This window comes from Miniopterus schreibersii (assembly GCF_964146895.1).
Source record: "Miniopterus schreibersii genome assembly, chromosome: 18".
In the NCBI taxonomy this organism is placed as follows: Eukaryota; Metazoa; Chordata; class Mammalia; order Chiroptera; family Miniopteridae; genus Miniopterus; species Miniopterus schreibersii.
Genome location: NC_138121.1, coordinates 5985021 through 6002751, shown reverse-complemented (window position 1 = coordinate 6002751; position 17731 = coordinate 5985021). Strand labels below are relative to the sequence as shown.

Genomic DNA, 17731 nt, shown 5'->3' with positions numbered 1-17731 from the left:
GTAAGTGAGGGGATAATGAGCAAAAGTGCATAAATAAAAAAACGTAATGATGGGTAATGGAAGGAGAGGGAGGAATCCAGGGCATGGTGGTTAATGAAAAGGAAACAGCGCAACTGCAGACTAGTGGGTAATGGACAGAAATAAATGGAACAGAGATATAAATGGTAGTAATTAAGTACGAGGGACTCGGGTTTAATGGGTAAATGGCAAGTAAGAATAGGCCAAAGGCAAAATTATGAATAATGTAATAAGAGCTCAGGACATGATGGGTTATAGATCTGGATGAATGAGCCAGAAGCAGAGGGATAAATAATGGAGAAATAGGAGCCGCAGGCATGCAGGGTAATAGACCCAAAACATGGTGGTTAATTAAAGAAAGGCTAGAAGAGCGACGGAAGTGAGCAAGCAGAAATGTGCTAAAGGTAGTACAGGCAATGAAACTGAAATGAATGGAGCGGAGGCATGCTGGGTAATGGGATGAGAATGAATGGGCCAAAGATAGAAGTCGCAGTGACGCAGGTCGGGAGTGGAGTCGGGGGGAGTGGGGGACAGAAGGCATCATGGGTAACAAGAAAGGGGGGTCTGTAGCAACTGTCGCGTTAAACGGGTAAAGGGCATTGTGGGTAACAAGAAGCAGGCGAGGGTTCAAACAACCGGTTAGAATTCTCCCGAGGCACTGTGGGAAGGACCAGCACTTCCGGTTTTCGGTCGCCGACTCGGGACTGGGGACTACCCCTCTGCCGCGGTGCCTGGTGGGACGCGAGGCCTGACCTTGCTGCCTAGCAGCCTCTGCCGCGCAACCCACCTTTACCCGTGTCCCTCGACCCTGGCACCTTAGCCAATGAGGGCACCAGACTGATCCTGTCACTAGGGTCCGGCCCCTGTACCTGTCGGAGCCAATCAGGGTGCTGCAAGGGCCAAAGCCGGCCAATTATCATGCCAACTTCTCCGCCGGGCAAAGTCGAAAGAGGAGCGCCTTCTGAAGAGGGGCGGAGGCGACGAGTCAGTGGGCGTTGCAAAGTGCTCAGCACAAACCAATGGTAGGGGAGCACCGGAACCCGCGGCGTAGCGAACCAATAGGCGCGGGCTTCACGAGGCAATGGGAAGGCCAGGGAGGTGTGCTTTGACCAGCTCGCGAATGGGAGCCAATAAGGAAAGGACGTTCCAAAGAAGTGGGTGGAGTTCCCATCCATGGCTCCAATAGTGAGGCCAGGCCCTGCCGCTGGTGGGCGGATCCTAGGGCATGCTGTACCAATAGGCCAGGTGGGGCGGGGCGACGGTGGTGGCGGCGGCGGCAGTGGGTTCGGTTGCGCGTGGCGCACGGGGTGGGAGCGGAGCCCAGGCCGGGAGCAGGCGCAGCCGCTAGTGAGACCGGGGCCCTGAGCAGGGCGGGGGTTGGCTGGGGACTGGGCCTGGAGCGCGCGGGCCCTGGCCTCCGCCCTCTGACCTTTCCCCTTGCAGGCGACCATGGGGAACGTGTTGGCCGCTAGCTCGCCGCCCGCAGGGCCACCGCCTGCGCCCGCCCTCGTGGGACTGCCGCCGCCTCCACCCTCTCCTCCGGGCTTCACGCTGCCGCCGCTCGGGGGCGGCCTGGGCGCTGGGGCTGGCGCGGGTCGGGGTTCAGAACGGACCCCTGGGACTGCAGCCGCCAGCACCGCAGGGACCGCGGACGATGGGGCCTGCGGCTGCCTGCCCAACCCGGGCACGTTCGAGGAGTGCCACCGGAAGTGCAAGGGTGAGGGGCGAGGGGGTGTGATGGCCCCGGATCTCGGGGAAAGGAAGAGTGCATTGAGGCAACCTTGGGAATTGGCACCGACTTTTGGAATTATTTAACAGAGCGTTAGGAGTTGACGTTGGGATCGAATGGTGGAACGTTGGACTTGGGGCTTAGAACGATGGGATCAAATGGTGGAACCTCGAGATGGAATGGCATAAGAGTAGAGAAAAGCCTTAGGGACCTCAGGAGCCCCAGGGATCAGACAAGCCAGCCTCTTCATGTGATCCGCAAAGAAACTGAGGCCCAAGGTCACAGTGTCAGCAGGGATCTAGTGGGGATGGAACCCCCAGAGCTGCTGGATTCTGGCTTAGAATAATTGTGATAGCAAAAGTGATGGAGATTTATTGAGTAGTGTTCCTGCATTCAGTGTATGTTAACTCGTTAAGCCTTTGCAGTGTTTCCACGTGGTGAGCCTCATCTTACAGGTGACAAGTTTGAAATAGATGAAGTAACTTACCTAAAAGCACACAGTAGTAGGTCATGGCACTGGGATTTGGATGCAGCAAAGGCTCTGGTGTTGGCCCCTTCCATTAGGCTACACTGCCATTTTGCTGGTTGGATACTTTGTGGGAACCTCCTGCTGTGGTTCCTTGGAGAAGGGAGAGTTGGGATGAGAGTAGGGTGTGTGTGTGTGACAGCATTTCTCTTCTTCAGAGCTCTTTCCTATTCAGATGGAAGGTGTCAAGCTCACAGTCAACAAAGGGTTGAGTAACCATTTCCAGGTGAGCCTTCCTCCCTCCAGAGGTCATCCCAGCCATCCCCCTGCATCTTTGCATACAACCCCCTTACTCCTCCCAAAAGGGCTGAGCTCCTTGGTACTTAAAAAGACTCAGAGACACAGTGCCAGGCTGACTTCTCAGTGGGGGCTGGTGGTAGTGTTTAAGGACCCAGAATCCAGAGATACCCCTTCCCCCTTAACATCCAGGCAGAAGTGAAGTGCCAGGTATGTAGTCCCACCCCTAGCACATTCATTCTCTAAATCTCTAATCTAGTCTGGCCACACCTCCAAGTCTTTACTCCCTACCCTGCCGAAAGATACCTGTCTTTTCCTCCTGGATAGGGAAGCCCAACAGGCAAACACCCCCCATACCAGGCTGGAGGTGGGCTCAGCTGGGTTTGTTAGGGTGGTGGCCTACAGCCTCAAACCCACAGCCCTCCTTCTCTCAGGTGAACCACACAGTAGCCCTCAGCACAATCGGGGAGTCCAACTACCACTTCGGGGTCACGTACGTGGGGACAAAGCAGCTGAGTCCCACAGAGGTGAGGTTCCTCTTGTCATTTCATTTATTGTATCATTCTTCTAACAAATATGTAGCCAAACACCAGAAGGCTTTGTCAGTGAAAGGCCAGAGCTTCTGAGGGTGTTGTGAGGGGGGGGACTGTCTCTCCAAGGTGCACTGAAACATGGGTCGTTCCTTCATCCTGAAACCCTGCCTTCTTCCCAGTTCTGTGCTGTGTGAGGCTTTGAATGCCAAACTAGGCATTTGGACTTTCTCTAGGGGGCACTGGAGAGTCATGGAAAGATTTGAACTAGGGCAGGTCATGGTCAGGTTTATGCTTTAGAGATGTCCTTCAGGATGTGTGCAGAGACTAGTTTAGGGGATTGGGGGCAAAACTGGACGCTTGGAAGGAGACTGGGACAGGACACAGGTGGAGTTGAGAGACTGAATTTGTTAACTATTTCCATTCAGTAAATTCATTTATTCAACAAATCTTCATTGTACCCCCATTCTGTGCCCAGCTCTGTGCTGGGAACATAGCAGTGACTGAAACAGCTATGGGGCTCACAGTCTAGTGGAGAGAGGAAACAGGTCTGTTCCTGGAGAGTAATAGTCTAAGGTGGGCAGGAGTGCAGTGGGGGAGCCCAAAGTCTACGGAAGCCCAGAGGTGAGCCTAATTCAATCTAGGTGTTCAAGAAGGGCTTCCTGGAAGGGAGGACCTCAATCTGAAGCTTTCTGATTCTAAGCTTCTCACCTGGGCCCATCACTTATGTATTTCCTTAATGCCAGGCCTCTGACCCAACCTCTTACCTTACCCTCTGCCTCATAGGCATTCCCTGTGTTGGTGGGTGACATGGACAACAGTGGCAGCCTCAATGCTCAGGTCATTCACCAGCTGGGCCCCGGCCTCAGGTCCAAGATGGCCATCCAGGTGAGCGGGAGTCGAGTGGGCTGCTTCCCCAGCCCCCCCGAGCACCACATTGCCCTCACACTTCCCTTCCTTCCCTACAGACTCAGCAGTCGAAATTTGTCAACTGGCAAGTGGACGGGGAGTATCGGGGTTCTGACTTCACAGCAGCCGTCACCCTAGGGAACCCAGATGTCCTGGTGGGTTCAGGTAAGAGGCACAGGGCTTGGGGGGGGGGGGCGGTCAAATTCCAGTCCCAGCTTTACCAGCAAGTCCTTCCTCTTCTCTGGACCTCCTTTCTACCATCTGAAAAACGGACACAGACAGTATTATGAGTGAGAAAGTAGGTTCAAACATCCCGCTCTGCTGCTGGCTTAATTGTAGTTGTAGGCAGGTTCCAGCACCTCTGTGGGCCTCAGTTTTCTCGCCTGTCAAATTGGGCTGCCTCACAGGGTCTTTGAGGAGGTCATATAAGTTTGTGTGTGAAATGCTTCAAAGGGGTTGAGGCACATGATAATAGATCCCAAGGAAGTGAGCTGCTTTTATTATTACTTGTGGGGCTGTGGTGGTATTCGAGGGCACAGAGCAGATCCCAGGGCAGCAGGTTCCGCGTGCAGTCAGGGAGGAGACAGGTAGTCTGAGATATGGGGGCTGACAAGGAAAATTCCTCTTTCGGTTGGCTGGGGGCAGGAACCGTTGGACTCACTGTACCTCTAGCTTCTCCATTGTTTTTGTGTGTGTGTGTGTGTGTGTGTATGTGTGTTCTGGGTGGGTTGTTGTTTTTTGATTTCTTTACATTCACAGTATTTGATGAGTATTTACTGATCGTGTCCATGTGTATTCTAGGCACAGAGAGTAAAGTGGTGAGCAAAGAGTGTTAAGTCTGCCCTCTGGGAGCTCCCATTTTAGTGAAGGCAGATCGAAGTAAAGCAGTATATAAAGAAACGATGTCAGGTGATGGGACTGCATAGAAAGATTCAGGTCTCAGGAGGGTTGGATAGAGTCCTCAGAGAAGGCCTCGTTACGTAGATGGTATTTGAACAAAGACAGAGCAGGAGGGAGCGTGCCAAGCAGATAAATGGGAAAGGAGCTTTTCAGCCAGAGGAAACAGCAAGTGCAAAGGCACTAAGGCAGGACCCTTTACTGGAACATCAAGGAGGAGCGTGTCTGTAATGGACGAAGAAGGAGGGTGAGTGTGAGGGAAAGGAGTCAGAGGACCAGGGGGCCAATCACACAAGGCTTTGTGGAAGTTTGGTCTTTACTCTGAATGTGTCAGGGGCCACCAGAGGCTTTTGATGGGGACAGGATCTGACTGGACTTCTAACAGGCTCCCTTGTGCTGACACGTGGAGAGCAGAGGCAAAGGGACCGCCCACCACAGGGGCAGTGGAGGGCATGAGAAGAGGTCGAATATGGGTGTACTTTGAATGTGGAGCTCATGGAGTTTGCTAGTGGGTTGGATATGGGAGGTAAAAGAGAGGAATCCGGACAACTCCTGAGTTTTTGGCTTGAACAGCTGGAAGGATGGAGTTGGTGATTGCCGCATTTGATCTGTCATAGAGAGCAGGCTCTTGGGCAGTGAGTACTGAGTGCGTTTAGGCAGGAAGCCAGAAGCCTTGGGAGGGCCCAGGGAGAGCTCCTACTTCTGCCTGCCTGAGGCTAAGGAACTTTCACTGAGGAGGTATCACCTTTGAGCTTCCAGAGGAAAAGGAGGAACTTACTCTGTTAGGAGGAGGCAAGCAGCTGGAGAAGGGAGGGGGAAGGGCCATGTCATAAAATCCAGGAGACAGGGAAGCTGGTCATGAGAGGCCCCCTAGGTGAAGCTTCATTTGTTGGGGGAATGAGGGGCCTTGAGCAGGAAAAACCATTTTCTCTCCCCTTCTGACCTCTGAAGACATCACCCAATCTGCTCACATTCACACTGCAGTTGGGCCATGTGAGTTTTTCTGACACTTACTGGAACCACTGTGTTCTTTCTACCCCAGGACCTTTTCACATGCTGTTCCTACTACTTAGAATTCTTCTCTGGTTTTGACGTGGCTGAATGAGTCTCCCGGCACACATCACCCTCATTAAAAGACCTTCCGTGACTGTGTGCACGTTTATGGTATCCCCTCACCCTGTCCCATAGTCTTTGGAGCCCTTCCCTCTGAAATTGTCTCACTCTTTATTGCCTGCCTGTCTGTCTCCTGTGCTAGGATGTCCACTCTTTCAGGCCAGGAACTTGCCTGGTTACTCCTTCCTGTATGCCCAGCACCTGGAACCTTGAGCCAGAAAATGCTGAGCAAAGGTGTGAGCAGTGTAATGGCAAGTCCCATCCTTTCCCTCAGCCCTTTGTGAGACCCTAAGCATATCATGTGCATCCTCTCTGTTCAGTCATTCTAGGCGTTGGGAGTAAAACTGTAAGGAAAATGGCTCCTGAATCCTCATCAGCCGTGTGGGGTAGGTGCTGCCATTATCCCCATCTTACTGTGGCCTAGGGAGGGGAAGTGATTCCTGAAAGACATAGCAAGTCGCACTCCAGAGTCCATGCTTTTCTCTCTGGTACTGGGCACCCCTCCCCGCGTACACGCTCTCCAGCATCCACCTTTTGTGCCCCAACACTGGCCTCCAGGGCCCCCTTCCCCTCCTCAGATTAGTAAAAACAGGGCCTACTGGGCCAGGTTACTGCTGAGGACATGAGTAACTTACCACCGACAGTTTGGACTCAGGACCCTGGTGGCTGAACCCACTCTGAGCCTCGGTTTCCTCATCTGTCACAAGGGCACAATAGCAGTGACCACCTCTCGCTGGAGGATTCAGCAGGAGTCTATCGTCAGCTCTAAGTTCCAGGCCAGGTGTGTAGGGAGGGCTTGCTCTGTGTGTGTCCCCATGCCACCCCACAGTGGGCAGAGAGAGTCTGTTTTTACGGCCCCCATTTCACAGATGAGAAAACTGAGGCCTGGGGAGAAATCAGTCACCTAGAAAAGTCCAGGTCACTATGAGAACTTATAACAGGGGCGGCTGTCTCACCTGGAGTGACAGAGACAGCATCTCTAAAATGGCCATCTCTGCCCAAGGAGGGTGAAGAGAAGGGTGGCGCTGGGGAAAGGACACTGTGTGAGGGGTGGGGGTGCAGAAAGAGGTCCTGTCCAGTGGGGGCCAAGAACCACCTTCCCTTCAGGGCCTGCCATTCCTGCCCCAGGTGACTTACCCAAGGAATCCTGGTGGCCCCAGCCAAGCAGGAAAAAGGTCTGAGGGTAGTAGCCCAAACTTGCCCCTGCCCAGCAGGTGTGGTAGGCGGATTGAGAGACAGGACTTCTTTCCCAGGTCCATGGGTCTGCCCCTCGCCTGAGGCCTGCTCTTTGCTCTCACAGACCTGACCCACTTTGTCTCCTCATGGGGTTTGGACTCAATGGCTGCTGCAGACCCTGCAGAATGAATGGCCCCCAGATGAGAGCTGCTGGGCTCCACAAAGCCCCTACTCTGGGAACTCACATGCCATGGGGGAGCTGGTGGGAAGGGGTGAGATATTCAAGCAAAAGGAGGTGACTCCTGCGCAGCGAGTTGTGCGTCTCTGGGAGGAAGTGTGTCCTGGGCCACAGAAGCCCAGGATATGTGATTGGGGAGCAGAGAAGGGGCTGTGGCATGGGAATGAGCCAGGTTCTACAGGGCACATGGGGACTGGGGGAGAGAATTCAGCAGTGGAGACCACTAGGATTTGAGTTCCCATAGACTTGTGTTCTCACTGATGGCAGAAGTCTAGTGGAAGTAGGGGGCGGGGGCGGGGGCGAGTGCCAGAGGACTACTGGGATGCTGGCTCTGATCTGGTGGTGTGCTGGAGAGAAGTAGTCAAATCCACGAGATATGTGGGTGCAGATGCTTAGTTGGCTGGACTAAGCAGAGGGAAGGGAACCCTGGGTAAGGGGGACGGTGTGTGACGGGCACTAGGGGGCAGAGCGCTCCATGCGTTAGTGCAGCCTAGATGCATGTGTGGCCGGCTGTGTTACCGGAAGAGCAAGTGGCTCTGTTTGGAAGCTGGGGCTGAGCAACATGGGGCCTTGTAGCTGTGCTGTGGGGAGCCAGGATCTGGGCACTGAGGAGCAGGGTTGAGTTTGTGCTTCAGCAGTCTCCCTCTGTAAGTTGCTGGGAGAGGGTGAGGCTCAGGCAGACCAGGGAGGAGTGTGGGGCTGGAGGAGCAAGGGACAAGGTAGGCCCAGGAGACAAGAGGAAGGATAGCTGGGGAGAGGTTCAGGGGTCTCACGGCCCTTGGCCCCAGCGGTTGGCAGAACTGAGATGCCAGTGGGTTTAAGTCCCTTTGTGACTATAAACAGTTACTTTTCCTTCTGTGGGCCTCAGTTTCCCTTAATTGAATGAGTGCATGTTCCTGGCTAGAAGTGTGCTGGTAATGGTGTTAACAACCGGCTGGAGGAGTTAATTATGTCATCTGCTTGTTGGAAGAAGAAATGCACTCTGTGGCTCACGTGAGCCCAGAGTAGCCAGTCCCGGCCCTGAACCCTTACCCTCCTTAGCCCTGCTGGCAGCCCCCTCCCAGTCGTGCCAGCCCACTGATCGTGTGTGTCCCCCCCCCCCCAAGTCTCTGCCCTGCTCCCTTGGCCAGTCCAAGTCTGTGTCTGGTTTTTTTGAGAGGCAGCAGCATACTCCATGCTGTCCCTGCTTGTCCCTGTCTCCCCCTTTTGGGGGGTCTTCCTCTTTCCTATTGGGTCCCAAGACCTCACAGCCTGTGTCTGCTCGCTCTTGGTGGGGTTCTTTCCAGAGAATCTTAACATTCCTCTTTGCCCCCCCATTTCTGATTCTGCGTCCCTGTCTCTCCCTCTGTGTCTCCCAGTCTGTCGCCCTTCTGGTTCTTCTCCTCTTGTAAGATCACATCTGTGGGGTCTACTCTCCAAAGACAGGCACGAATGAGTCTCAGCCCTTGGCTTCAGGAATTCAGCCCAGCGGTGGAGAGTCCTCTGTTAGCAAACACTCATGGGACCTCCAGGGTCCCTGCTGCTGAGGGGCAGAGGACCAGTCCTAGCAATCACTGAGCACGGGGCACGCTCTGTACGCTGTGCCCATATCCACTCCTTTAGGCTTCTTTACAGAGAAGGGACACCAGTGGCCCGCGATTACTCCACCGGCAAGTGGTGGAGCTGCAGTGCCATCTAGCACCCAGAGGTGTGCTCTCCCTGACCCTCCCCTCCTGCCTCTCCCAGTGGCAGAGTGGTTCACACACATTTTGTGACCATGGGTGAGTGACTTAACTCCCTCGGCCTCCTCTGTAAATGGTGGCGATTGAATGCCGGCTACACAGGGTTGTGCAGACCAGATGACGCCCCACAGGATCTGGGAGGCTGACCTCATAGCCCCGTGAACTCTCCGTGGAGAAGTGGGTGTGGGAGGCCTGAGGGCAGGTCCTGAGCCTCTGGCAGGGGCCAGCCTTCCAGGCTGCCCGGAGCAGGAGTCCGGCCTAGCACTGTGGCCGGGCCGAAACCACCAGGCCCAGGTAACACCTGCCGTCTCGCCCGCAGGAATCCTTGTGGCCCACTACCTCCAGAGTATCACGCCGTGTCTGGCCCTGGGTGGAGAGCTGGTCTACCACCGGCGGCCCGGGGAGGAGGGCACTGTCATGTCTCTAGCTGGGAAATACACATGTGAGCCTGGGGCCTGGGGGTAGGAGTGGGGGCTGGGACTCTGACTCCTGGGTCTGAGGGAGGGGGACCTGGGTTCCCAAATCCCCTTGGTAACCTTCCCCCACTCCCTCTTCTCTTACAGTGAACAACTGGTTGGCAACAGTAACGTTGGGCCAGGCGGGCATGCATGCGACATACTACCACAAAGCCAGTGACCAGGTGAGCTGGTCCAGAGACCGGCTGTAAGGGCACACTTCCAGGCATGGGTTGCCAGGGGTTTGTGTGCCCGGGAGTCCAGTCTGGGAAGCTGACTCTGTTGCCCTGGTCCCTCCAGCTGCAGGTAGGCGTGGAATTTGAGGCCAGCACAAGGATGCAAGACACAAGTGTCTCCTTCGGGTACCAGCTGGACTTGCCCAAGGCCAACCTCCTCTTCAAAGGTACAGGCCTCAGTTTCCCCACGTGAAAAACAGACAAGAGGTGACTCAGTTCTGAGTGGATGTAGGCCAAAGGAGATGGTAAAGGGCATCCAAAACACCCAGGAACGTTTGTTAAGAAGGTGGGGGCCTGATCCCTGAGCTTTGCCACTACCAATTCCTCCCCACCCCAGCCGGCAGCCCTCTCTCATCTCTGCACTCTGCCCTTTTATTTTTTCTATAAGTGGAAGGCAAGTTGGAGCACATCCAACCTGACCCCTCTTCCCCCTCCTCATCTCACATTAGTAGAAAGGAGGCTCCTAGGGGTTGCACAGTCACAACCAGGCCCAGAACACCCTCCCAGGCTGGCTGCCTCTAGTCTTCATGTCCAGTCTTAAGCCTTTCTTCTTGGATATCAGTGGTTCTCTGGTTTGGAGGATATGAAGACCACCCTGAAGGCCACTTCAGTTAGCCTAGGGCAGGGCTGCTAACCAGCAGTGATGAGGCCCAGGGGTTTCTTCACCTCTAGCCTCTCAGCCTTAGCTCTTCCAGCACAGGCTGGCTTGGGGTTTCAGCTCCTCTCCTATAAAGTGAGTGAGCCTCCCTCCCATGTGGGGACGGCACTGGGCAGGTGCACATCTGCCGGGTTCTGGCAGATGAGCCCAAGAAGACAGTTCAGTCTTTCATTCAGCAGATGCTGAGCTCCCGCTGTGCCCAGCCTTGTGCCAAGGGTGCTGGGACAGCCTGTCCCCAGAGAGCGAGGACTGGGTGTGGACAGGACTGGGATAGGGGAGCCCATGGGGTGGCAGAGGGCTTCCCGGAGGGGGGTGGCGCCAGCTGAGCTGAGGGGAATAGAGCCAGTTGCTCCTAGGGCTGAAATACTCTGGGTACAGGAAGAGGTTTCTGGGAACAGCGTGGTCACAGGCCTGGAAGCCCGCAGTCTGGCTGGTGGTGTCGATGTGGCCTGGAGCACAACTCCACAGAGACAGAATGGGAAGCCGGCACATGGCTCTCAGCGCAGCTGTCTGCCCACAGGCTCCGTGGACAGCAACTGGATCGTGGGTGCCACGCTGGAGAAGAAGCTCCCGCCCCTGCCTCTGACGCTGGCCCTCGGGGCCTTCCTGAATCACCGAAAGAACAAGTTCCAGTGCGGCTTCGGCCTCACCATCGGCTGAGCCCCTCTTGGCCCCTGCCTCCCACTCCCTCCCTCCTTGAGACCTTACCTCCCCCTCCCCCTGACACGGAGGGGAGACCTAAACGCCCCTCCCTCTCCTTTCCCTCCCTCCTTGGTGGTCAGGGGGGCAGCAGAAAGGAGGGGGGCCATCACCCCAGCAGCTGAAAGGGGAATTCTGGAGCCATGGGCACTTCAGGATTCAGAGCACCAGAGGCTGTGTGCCCAGTGGGCCTGGGGTCCCAGAGGGGGTTCTGGAACCGAGGGGCGCGCCAGGTTCTGAGCACCAGGGGCAGAGGCGGCCAGACAACCTCAGGGAGGTGTTGGGGCATCTCCACCCCCCAAAGGGCCCTGGGGCCCTGCCCCAAGGGGGCAACAAGAAGAGGAGCTTCCCCATCCCAGGTCTGCCCCCACCCACTTTCCCATCCACTCCTCGGTATAAATCATGTTTATAAGTTATGGAAGAACTGGGACATTTTACAGAAAAAACAAACAAACAAAAAATATACATGGAAAAAAAATGAAATGAGGCCTCGCTTTCCTACCTGTTTGCCCCTTTGTTCATTCCATCCAGCCTGGTGTTCCCATGGTGGCCAGCAGGGGGTGCCACAGGGCTGGAGCATGGAAGGATGACCCCGAAAGGGGGTCAATCCTGAGTGCTCTCAGGAGCCCAACTTGGACAGGGGAAGGACCTGGCCCAGGATCACAGCCTCCCTGGAACATCACAGGCCTTCCCTCTCCAGGAGGGTGTGGTTTTGTCACTGGCTCCAGCTTGTCCTGGCCAGAGGGGCCTCAGCATTGATCTCAACTTGTGAAAAACAACAGCTGGATTCATGTAACAGCTGTTAGGGAGGTGATAGTGTTAGAGCTCTCGTGTGCAGAGGATTTGGGGCTTTCAGAGCAGAAGCAACGGGGGGGGGGGGGGGGCGGTCAGCGCAGGGGTGAGAGTGGCAAGCTGAGATTCCAAAAAGGGCAGGGAGTGTTGGAGTGACTTCTTCCTGGTAGGGAAGTTAGAGCTTCCAGAAGTTCCTGAAGGATACAGGCCCCTGGAAAGATTTCAGAATCACTGCCTGGAGGGGGAGAACTGCTTGAGTTTAGGATTCCTGTGTTAGGGGGAGGGGCTGGAGTCTGAGTGGTCCAGATGGGGGGTGGAGGCCAGGTCACCTGTGTCTCAGGTGTCTGATGCTGAGAGGAGGAGAGATCAGTTGGCCCACCTAGGACTCAGGTAAACACACCCCTGACTACTCCTGATGGGAACTGAAACCCTGTCTGCCACCCACACCGATACCCAGGGTCTGGGGAGGAAGGCTGCTGGGCAGAAATGAACCCTTACTGCCTGCGAAAGTCACAGTGCCTGTTCCCCATTGGCACCTTCTGAGATCAAACAGACCTGGCTGACACTGAGGCGCCCTCCTGGGACCAGGCATTTGGCCTCCCCTGACCCCATGGAATCCAATCCCAGCTGCTCCAGTTCTTCCTGTGTGGCCTGGTGAAACAACAGCTGGATTCATGTAACAGCTGCTAGGGAGGTGGTGGTGTTGGAGCGCTCATTATGGCCAATTGCAGCAGTTCCATCTCATAAAGACCCGTTGTGGGCCAAGGTTCGTATTACTTCATACATAGGGTACAGCAGTTTCTCGAGGAACATTTTGTTCGTCATTTTTTTATAATATTGATGAGGTGCTGTAGGAGTCTAACTCTTGTTTAGATCAATTAGCCCCCTTGGTAAAAATTGGTTTCATTAAATGTCTGCCGCACTTCCTGGGACCATCTGTCGATGGGGTTAAAGGAGGACTTAATATAGCCTCTTGCATCATTGAACGATGGTGTAAGTGTAGCTGTTTCCCCTGTTTTGTGGAGCAGAAGCTGCATGTTCAGAGAGACTTGGTCATTTGCCCAAGGTCACACAGCTGGCAAGGGACAGAGCCCAGATTCAGGCTGGGCAGTTTTGTTTCAGAGTCCCTAGTCCTAACTAGACAGCATGAAAGCTCCAAGCCCTGTGGAAGGCCCCATATTTGGGCAGCTCCTGGAATCCACAGTGCTTGTGCTGGACTTTGAATTCACAAATGTGGACGGGCTCAGAGAGGCACTCATCTGTGCCCAAGGTCACAGCCAAAGAGGGAGCTAGGACTAACACCCAGGTTTCATTCTCAAAACCTAGGCTTTTAAGCCCTGGCCTGGTAGCTCAGTTGGTTAGAGCGTCGTCCCTGTAAGCCAAGGTTCGATCTCCCAGTCAGGGCACATATAAGAATCAACCAATGAATGCATAAATAAGTGGAACAACAAATCGATGCTTCTCGCCCTTTCTAAAATAATTTAAAAACCCAAAAAACCTCAGCTTTTAGTAGATGCATTACACTGTCCCCACCCCTCCCATTTCATTTCTGCCACCAGTTCCTCTCTTTTTCAGACCCAGGAATCCAAGCCCTCACCCCCCTCCTTCCTCTGACCCAGGATTTCAGCCCTCAGTCCCCTCCCCAAATTTTACTCATCCAGTGACTGCCCGCTCCTTCCCATGCCCAGCCCCCTAGAATGGAGGAGGGCTCCTGAGTTACTAGGTAAGATGTCACCTCCCCTCCTAGGGACTGGGGGCATCACAGAGCCTCCAAGCCCCACCCCCTTCCCCCTCCTTGCGGTGTGAAGGGGGAGAACAGCCCACCTCGTGACTGGGGGCTGGCCTAGCTCACCCTAGCCCTGGAGGAGTGGGCGGGGCAGGGGGAGCCCTATAATTGGAGGAGTCTGGGATCCCTGAGTCCTACTCAGAGCAGAGGCGAAGGACCGGTTCAGGAGCTGGTGAGCAGAATTGGGGGCACAGAAATCAGCTCAGAGCCTGGGGGGGTGGGTAGGAGGTGACCATCGTATGCCTGAGTCAGAACAAAAGCAGGAGCTGGGGATGAATCTGGAGGCTGGGGACGACCTTGGGGGTGGGGGCACAGGGGCATCTCAAATTGGCTAGAAGGTGGGGTGGGGGAGCATCTGGACCTGTGGAAGAACCAGATGAGCCATAGCAAGAGCCCATAAATTGTCACCCATTTATTGAGCACCCACTGGGTTTCCCCTTCGTCCTCAGATCTCCATTAACTGGAGGCTCGGGGGTAGTGAGAGGGTAACTAGAGCATTGGGAGGACTTTTAAATTATTAAATTACCTAATATGTGAAAGAGCGGCGCTTAGGTGTAAAGATGGAACTTAGAACATGAAGGTAGAGCAAGGAACGCAAGACTGGAATTTAGAGCACCCAGCTGGGGCTCACCTGTGGCTCTGGGAGGAGGGGCGAGTGGAATTTGAACCCTGGGAGGGGGTGGAATTTTGGCCAGGAGGCCAACCTTGGCATGAGCAGATAGGAGAAGACAATGAGGGAGCTAGACAATGGAGGGGCTGCTAAGTAAATGTGATGAGATTTGGATGATGCAGGTCTGGGGCTGAGGCCTTCAAGGCCAGGACCCAGTGGGTGGGGCTCTGAGTGGGAGGGGTCCCCACTGGCTATTGATTGACAGTTTCTCCCCCAGACTGACCTACGCTGAAGATGAAGGTTCTGTGGGCCGCGTTAGTGGTCACACTCCTGGCAGGTATGGGGTGGTGCTTGCTCTGGTTCCCTGCCCTTCCCTCTCCCGTCCTCACCTGCACCCCCTGACCCTTTCTATCCCTGTGTCACTTCTGCTGGTCTCTAACCCTTGAGAGGAGGCCCAGGTCTGAGCCTTCTTCTGACATTCATTGGCTCTGAGCAGCTGGGTGACTCTCAGGGCCTCAGTTTTGCCATCCTTGAGATGGGACTTATAAGAGTTTCCAGTGCACTGTTGTCAGGCAGGTAGTGAGCTCAAATAAATGTCAGCTGTGATTATCTTTACTCTCTATTACCCCAGCATGGAACACACACAGACACGCAGTAAATGCTTGTCAGGTGATGAAACAGGCTGGCCGTCCTTCCACCACTCCCTACCCACCAGTACTCTAAACAAGCACAGGAGCATTCGTGGAGCACCTACTATGTGCCAGAAGAGGGCAGGGGGCCTTGACGAATTTGCTCCACACAGGATGCCAGGCCAATGTGGAGGAGCAGGTGAATCTGGTGCAGGAGCCAGAATGGTGGCAGTCCAGCCAGCCCTGGGAGCAGGCGCTGGGCCGCTTCTGGGATTACCTGCACTGGATGCAGACGCAGTCTAACAAGGTGCAGGAGGAGCTGCTCGGCACCCAGGTCACCCAGGAACTGAAGTGAGTGTCCCCGCCCTGGCCCCTGGCCCTCCTGGTGGGCAGTTCCTTCTGGGCCCTCAGCTTCCACTGGTCCGGAACCCCCGGGGGCCTGTTCATTTCTTGCCTCCTGTTCCCATTTGGAACTGGCTTTGCCTCTCTGATCCTTCCTGAGCGCTTCCTGTCTCTGGCGTGTCCCTTTCTGTCTCCCAACATCCTTCTAGCTCATCTGCTCATCTCTGCTCCTGTCTCTGGTCTCCTCCTCTTGGCCTCTGCGTCTGTTGGGTGTCTCCGTCCATGTCCCCATCTTGCCCGCCCCCCATCTCTGGCCCTTTTCCAATCTCCACGCACCCCCCCTCCCGCCCTCTCCGCCCTCAGGGTGCTGATAGAGGAGACCAAGAAGGAGCTGAAGGACTACGTGGATGAGCTGGAGAAGCAGCTGGGCCCCGCCACCCAGGAGACGAGCGCCCGCCTGTCCAAGGAGCTGCAGGCGGCGCAGGCCCGGCTGGAGACGGACATGGAGGACGTGCGCTCGCGCCTGACGCAGTACCGCAGCGACGTGAAGACCATGCTGGGCCACAACGCCGAGGAAGCGCGGAGCCGCCTGTCCTCCCAGCTGCGCAAGCTGCGCAAACGGCTGCTCCGAGACGCCGACGACATGCAGAAGCAGCTGGCCATGTACCAGGCCCTGGCCCGCGAGGGCACGGAGCGCGGGGTGGGCACCATCCGCGAGCACTTCCTCCCGCTGGTGCAGCAGGGCCACTTGCGCGCCGCCACCGCCCGCCAGCAGGCGCTGGAGCGGGCCGAAGCCTGGGGCCAGCGCTTCCGAGGAAGGCTGGAGCTGATGGGCAACCAGGCCCGCGAAAGCCTCGACAACTTACGCGATCAGATGGAGGAGCTGCAGTCCAAGGTGGAGGAGCAGGCCAGCCAGATGCGCCTGCAGGCCGAGGCCTTCCAGATCCGCTTCAAGAACTGGTTCCAGCCCCTGGTGCAAGACATGCAGCGCCAGTGGGCCGGGCTGGTGGCGAAGATGCAGTCCTTGGGCACCAAGCCCACCCTGGCGCCCACCCTGGCGCCCACCCCGGCGCCCACCGAGAATCACTGAGCGCTTGCCATGCCGCCTGGTGGACCCCACTCCTGCCACCCCCACCCCCACTCCCCTGCCCCTGCTGCCCCCAGCCTGCAGGGGGCCTTGTCCCTGCCCCCCAGTGGGCCCTGGCTTAATAAAGATTCCTTAGACTTCACAGGGCGTCTGAGTGTGATTTCTCACAGCCCCACCCTGTTTCTCCTTCCCCACACATGGTTCTCCGTCCTGTCCCCTCTGACTGTGTCTGTCCCCTCTTTTACCTCTCAGTCTGCTTCCTCCTGTCCCTTTCTGAGGTTTTCCCCTTTCTGTGCCTCTGCTTCTCTCTGCCGCTCACTCTCTCTCCTCTGCCTCTTTCCATTCTGTCCCTGAGACATGGTTCTGGAACAAATTCACCCTGGGTTACATCCTGAAGTCACCCCTCGCTACCGTGGGCAGAGCAACCTCTCTGAGGGTGGGTTTGCCCGTGGTCATACCTGCTCCACAGAGTTGTCGGGCTCCGAGAGACCTGAGGCCACTGCTGTTACTAAGCCATTTTTATTTCGGCCGCTCACTGTCCCCTCTGTCCGTCCAGCCTCACCTGATGGTGCCTCCTTCCCTCTCCCCCGAGAGGCTTCCTTTTCCTGGCTCCCTGTTTTCCTCGCCCCTCTTTTCTCCCTCTTCCCTCGGGTCTCTCTTGCCCCAGCCCAGCTTCTTTGTTTTCCCCGCTCCTGTCCTCTCCCCCACTCTGCTTCATGTCAGCCCTCTGCCTTTCCCCTTCCCTCTTGGTCCACAAGGCCCTTCATTCAGCTGTGCTTCCTGTCCCCAATCCTCATTCCTGTTCCTTCTTGAAACCGGACACAGTGGGCCCGGGGCTGCCTGTCATTACTTCGGCCAATTAAGCAGAGACAAGGTTGAAATATCTATGAGCGTTTATTCCAATAATGCCCGCAGTATGGAAGAGGAGGAGTGTCACCCGCTGAAAATCTGCTTCACCTCCCTCCCCCATAAGCCAGCTGCTTATAGGGTAGGACGGAGGTTACCTGGGGAAGTGGGCAAAGGGATTAAGAATGGGCATGATGTAACAGGTTACAGGGAATGTGGGCTGGGGGTTGCGAAGGGTGGGGCCCCTTCGGGCCCCTTTGTTCCGGCAACAAGGTGGTTAATCTCTGCAGGATGAGAGGCAGTTAAGGGGAATGGACCACATTCCAAATGTCCTGGAGTGTACAACTGTCAGCCAGGTTAGAATGTATTTTCTCTAATCAGAACAGAGCAATCATGGTTAACAGAACAGGATTAATATTTCTTATAACTATAGCTAAAATCATGGTTATCAGAGAATGGTTAACATTTCTGCCCCTAACATTCTCTCCTGGTCGCTG

General features: G+C 55.6%; 2 protein-coding genes across 2 annotated transcripts; both read left to right on the top strand.

The window, feature by feature from the left end:
* The first annotated feature begins 1263 nt into the window (after positions 1–1263).
* Positions 1264–11642, top strand: TOMM40 (translocase of outer mitochondrial membrane 40). Its single transcript, XM_081117542.1, has 10 exons — positions 1264–1365; positions 1462–1735; positions 2432–2499; positions 2945–3037; positions 3827–3928; positions 4009–4114; positions 9414–9536; positions 9658–9734; positions 9850–9952; positions 10964–11642. Exons 2-10 carry the CDS (start codon positions 1468–1470, stop codon positions 11101–11103), a joined length of 1080 nt encoding a protein of 359 aa, XP_080973668.1. The 5' UTR covers positions 1264–1365; positions 1462–1467; the 3' UTR covers positions 11104–11642.
* A 2042-nt stretch (positions 11643–13684) lies between these two features.
* Positions 13685–16530, top strand: APOE (apolipoprotein E). The gene is made up of 4 exons (XM_081119759.1): positions 13685–13892; positions 14608–14667; positions 15133–15310; positions 15665–16530. Exons 2-4 carry the CDS (start codon positions 14625–14627, stop codon positions 16389–16391), a joined length of 948 nt encoding a protein of 315 aa, XP_080975885.1. The 5' UTR covers positions 13685–13892; positions 14608–14624; the 3' UTR covers positions 16392–16530.
* Positions 16531–17731: the final 1201 nt, after the last annotated feature.